The following is a 4,261-nucleotide window of genomic DNA, read 5'->3' as shown; positions in this document are numbered from 1 at the left end:
TAATCAACACATGGCTGTTTTGCACTGTGGTCCTGTAACATATCATACAGTCCGGTGAGTTAACATTGAAAATAATAATACATACAGAGAAAATATATACTAATTGATGAACGAAATATCAATAAAAAGTGTATTTACAGTATGTACATATAAGTAAGTCATTTAACATGGAACTAAAATTAATTAAAAACAGAATATGAATATTCATTCATAATATATATAAAAATGGTTTGGAATTTGTAGGAAAAATAATGACTTTAATTAAATATGAATGAGAGTCAAAGTTGAATTTCAATGATTTGAAAAGAGTTGTATAAATTTGTATAATCAGAGTTGAATATATGTATACCTGTACATGTACTTGTACATTATCAACTTTGTTCACCAGTTTCCCTTCTTATAAATCTATAAAGTTTGATTTTAGTGACACACTCACTTAGAACATTATATTGTCCATCAGATTATATTCTCAGGCAATTACTTTTTCTGCAGTATGCATGCTATGTATGTACAAGTCCTTGTTTATATACACAGCATATAATAAATACATTACTACTAAAGTCAAATTAGTTAAAGTTTATATCTACTGTAGCAGCACATTTCATCCACTAAGAACTTAAAGGGAGACGGTCGTCAGTTTCCATTTGTAGTAGGTCATAATTCGCTAATACTATTAATGGGTGTACATGTCTCGCACACAGCAAACAAATGTCCCACCAAGAAATTTTCGATTTTTTTTTTTTTTTCGTAGTAATCAAAAGAAATTTCACAGAGGAGTTATTTTGCAATTGATCAATTACAACATTCAACATGCATTTCTTGTTTTCATCTGCCTTTTCATACATGAAAATATCACGTACGTCACACTAATTAATACTTATTTGACTAATTAGCATAGGATTCCATAATCGAAAAATATCCTGCATAGCCCTTTGAAGATTACCAGAAGAAAAAGGAGAATGAAAGGATCATAACAGTAAAGGTTACAGCTTTAAAATGACAAACATACAATTTGCAATAATTTTACAGAGTTTTAACTTGTGATTCCCTGGGGGAGGATGTCTTGAACTCGTCCGCCCGATTCCGAAGGCTGTTCTTTGCTTTGTGTGTTTTCATGTCGGATCAGCTCATCGTTGGTTATGTACCTCTTCTCACACTGAGAGCACGTAGGAAGCTTACTCCCAATGCGTTTACGCATAATGTCAAGGGCAAGCTGGCACCTGGTAGTCAGCATCGTCTTGCATGGCCTGCATTTATGACGCGCGATCTTAATGTGCTTACTCATGTGTACAGAGAGGGCAAATTTAGAGGGATGTTTCTTCATACACTTGGGACACGCATAAGAACTCTCGTCAAAATGTGTTTTCATGTGGGTATACATGGATGTAGAGCTAGTAAATGACTCGTAACACTCAGAACATTGAAGATCATCTTCTTCGGGGTGTGCCGACTTGGTATGACTCCTCAGATCTCGCTTGAAATTGAATCCCTTATTACAGAAAGAACATTGGAAGGGCTTTGGGGCAGTGTGTTTTCGCACATGCTTATTCAGATTACTCTTGAAGTAGAATCCTCTGTTACACTTTGGGCATGGGTGAGGTCTAGGGGTGGTGTGTCCTTCCATGTGTTTCTGAAGATTGTTTTGAAACATGAATTCCTTCTGACATTCAGAACACTTGAAAGGCTTCTCACCGCTGTGTCTCCTCACGTGCTTCTCAAGAGTCTTTTCATACAGAAATTCACCACACTCGCCACATTTGTGATGTTTTTGGTGTTTCTTCATGTGCTTATCGCGAGACTGCTTATACATGAATGCCTGATGGCACACAGAACAGTCATACTGCTTGACTCTAGAGTGGCTGTTCATATGCACTTTAAATGCTATTTCAGACTCGTATGACTTGTCACATGTCGTACACTGCCATCCCTTTCCGTGGTTGTATTCCTCCATATGCCTCACCAAATATTCTCTTTTCCAATATCCTCTATCATGCACACTGTGGGCAGTCATAACGCCTTAGACCAGCGTGATTTTTGAGGTGTCGCCGTAGGTCTCTCTTGCGTGTGAATCTTTTATTGCACTCTGGGCATTTGAAACGCTTTCCAACTATATGCATCGACATATGTCTTGTAAGTCCACATTCTGAAATGAAACCCCTGTCACATGAAGGGCAATAATATGGATATAGACCAGTGTGTTTTAATACCTTGTGTTTGTTAAGGTTATACGTACGAGTGTATCCTTTCGCACATATCGGACATATGAACATGGGCCTTCCATTGCGCATTTCTATTCTTGGGGGCCTTTCTCCTTCCTCATCAGATTTAGAGGACAACTCTTCCTTACCCTTAGAATTCTGGCGAGGATGTTCCGCCACGACTGATCCATGAACAGACAGATTTCTTTTATGGGCATGCTCTTGAGCTTGAGTACGCGAAGTAGAACAACAATGTTGATCTTTTTCTCTGTGTTTATCTTTTTCTCTGTGTTTATCTTGATGTCTCTTCAAAAGAGAATGGGGGTAGAATTTCTCTTCACTCTCAAAATATTTGTGATATTGTTCATCGTTATGGATTCTCAAATGTTTAAAAAGGAGAGCTTTGGAGGGTAATCCTACAAAACAAGTGGAGCAGCGAGCTACTCCCTCTTCTTCCCTCTGGTTCCTATAAAGAACTCTTGCAAATTGAGATATAGCAGCAGATCTTGATGTACGACCATAATATGGCAATGAATGCTCAATGCTCTAAAGAGTATTTGCTCTGCATTCTCCATCTTCTTGCTTCACGTCTCTCAATAGAAGTTTCCTGAGTTATGATGGTGGATCAATTGGCGTCTTATGTGCACCATCTCCCACTGGAAGATTGTTTGGTTTGCACAGATCTGTAAAGGAAATAGCAATTATAATGAACATTTGTAAAGTGCAGACACTATGCAAAATAAATTCAAGAACAATGCGAGAGCTCCTGAAGTGCTTAAAATAATTTCTCCTCCCTCTCTCTACTCCCTCTCTCACTCCCTCTAGCTCTTTCCCATTCTCTCTCTCTCTCTCTCTACCTCTCTTTCTTTCTCCCCCCCCCTCTCTCTCTCTCTCTCTCTTTATTGCTATGTTGTTTGACTGATCTTTCTACTGCAGATTTTTTTTTCTCTTTACATAGGTTGAAAGTACCAGGATTCCAACCATCGCTAATTCAACCCCCACTCTTGTCCACATTTCGTCTGATTACATTGTGTATTGTCAACTGTTGTTTTTAAATACATGTAACTCTTTTACATATTTACATAAAACACGTTTTATCATATTTATATAATTGAAAGTATTTGTATAAATATATGTTGCTTTTTGTTCTCTCGGGTAATACTCTCAGAGGCCTGTCGGGATATTGGAACGAGTGTGGGCATTTCTGATGAAGCAGTGGATGGTCCCTTAATTGCTGGTGATGTCATATCGTTGCAGGATCGATCTTGAGGGGGTTATCCAGGGGTGTGGTCGCCGGTGGTATTTACTGGTGGAGGGGGGAAGATAACAGCCTGACTGGTGGTAGGAGTGGTAGAAGATGACTAAAATCCCCTATACTGCATACAATTTCCTCCCTGTGTGCACATTTTCACTTTTTAATACAATAAAGCAAAGTAGTTACAATCATGTCAAGAATATATTAGACCCTCGAGTTGGTTTTGCACGGCCATGCGTTATGGCTCAAGGCACCGTCACACAGAGGATTTGTTTATGTTGGGAACCGGGGTAAAATGCAATAAATTATTGAAAATTTATTGAATTTTCTTTGTTTTTTTATTTATGGAAACTGCCCCCTATACCCTAGCTCCCGCTGCGTACAGTCATGGTTCAGTGACAAAGCAATGGCCTCGTAACTGTGAGACCCCAGGACCAAAACCGTGTCGATGTGCTATATTAGTGCCCTTTTGTAGGGCATTAATCCTCATTGCTGTCATTTATGACTTAAGGGCGTAGGTCCCCAAGTTGATAAGCATAGCATCATACACATGCTTTAGCAGTCACGCAAAACACACAATGGCAAACTATTATTCAATAAAATCTGAGAATATATACTATTATCTAGATCTATTATTTTATTTATTTATTTATTTATTTATTTATGCATGTTCACAATTTCACAATTCATTGAAGTTAACATCACATGAAAATTAATATAAGATGACAAATCATTTTCAATTTTACAATACATTTGAATTAACTTCACGTGAAAAAGAATATAACATTGTCTTATCAAAGACAAGTTG

At 37.8% G+C, this 4,261-nt stretch overlaps 1 protein-coding gene across 1 annotated transcript; it reads right to left on the bottom strand.

Annotated features, from left to right (window-relative positions):
- Positions 1-1,033: 1,033 nt before the first annotated feature.
- On the bottom strand, positions 1,034-1,951 carry LOC752418 (oocyte zinc finger protein XlCOF19). Its single transcript, XM_001178960.2, has one exon. It carries the CDS (start codon positions 1,949-1,951, stop codon positions 1,034-1,036), a length of 918 nt encoding a protein of 305 aa, XP_001178960.2.
- Positions 1,952-4,261: the final 2,310 nt, after the last annotated feature.

The sequence above is a fragment of the Strongylocentrotus purpuratus genome, unplaced genomic scaffold (assembly GCF_000002235.5).
Source record: "Strongylocentrotus purpuratus isolate Spur 01 unplaced genomic scaffold, Spur_5.0 spur5_scaffold_1, whole genome shotgun sequence".
In the NCBI taxonomy this organism is placed as follows: Eukaryota; Metazoa; Echinodermata; class Echinoidea; order Camarodonta; family Strongylocentrotidae; genus Strongylocentrotus; species Strongylocentrotus purpuratus.
This window is presented reverse-complemented; position numbering and strand designations above follow the sequence as displayed.

Coding starts and splice junctions, on each gene's coding strand:
- LOC752418 (XM_001178960.2), bottom strand. CDS start 1,951: ATGGAGGAATACAACCACGGAAAGGGATGGCAGTGTACGACATGTGAC.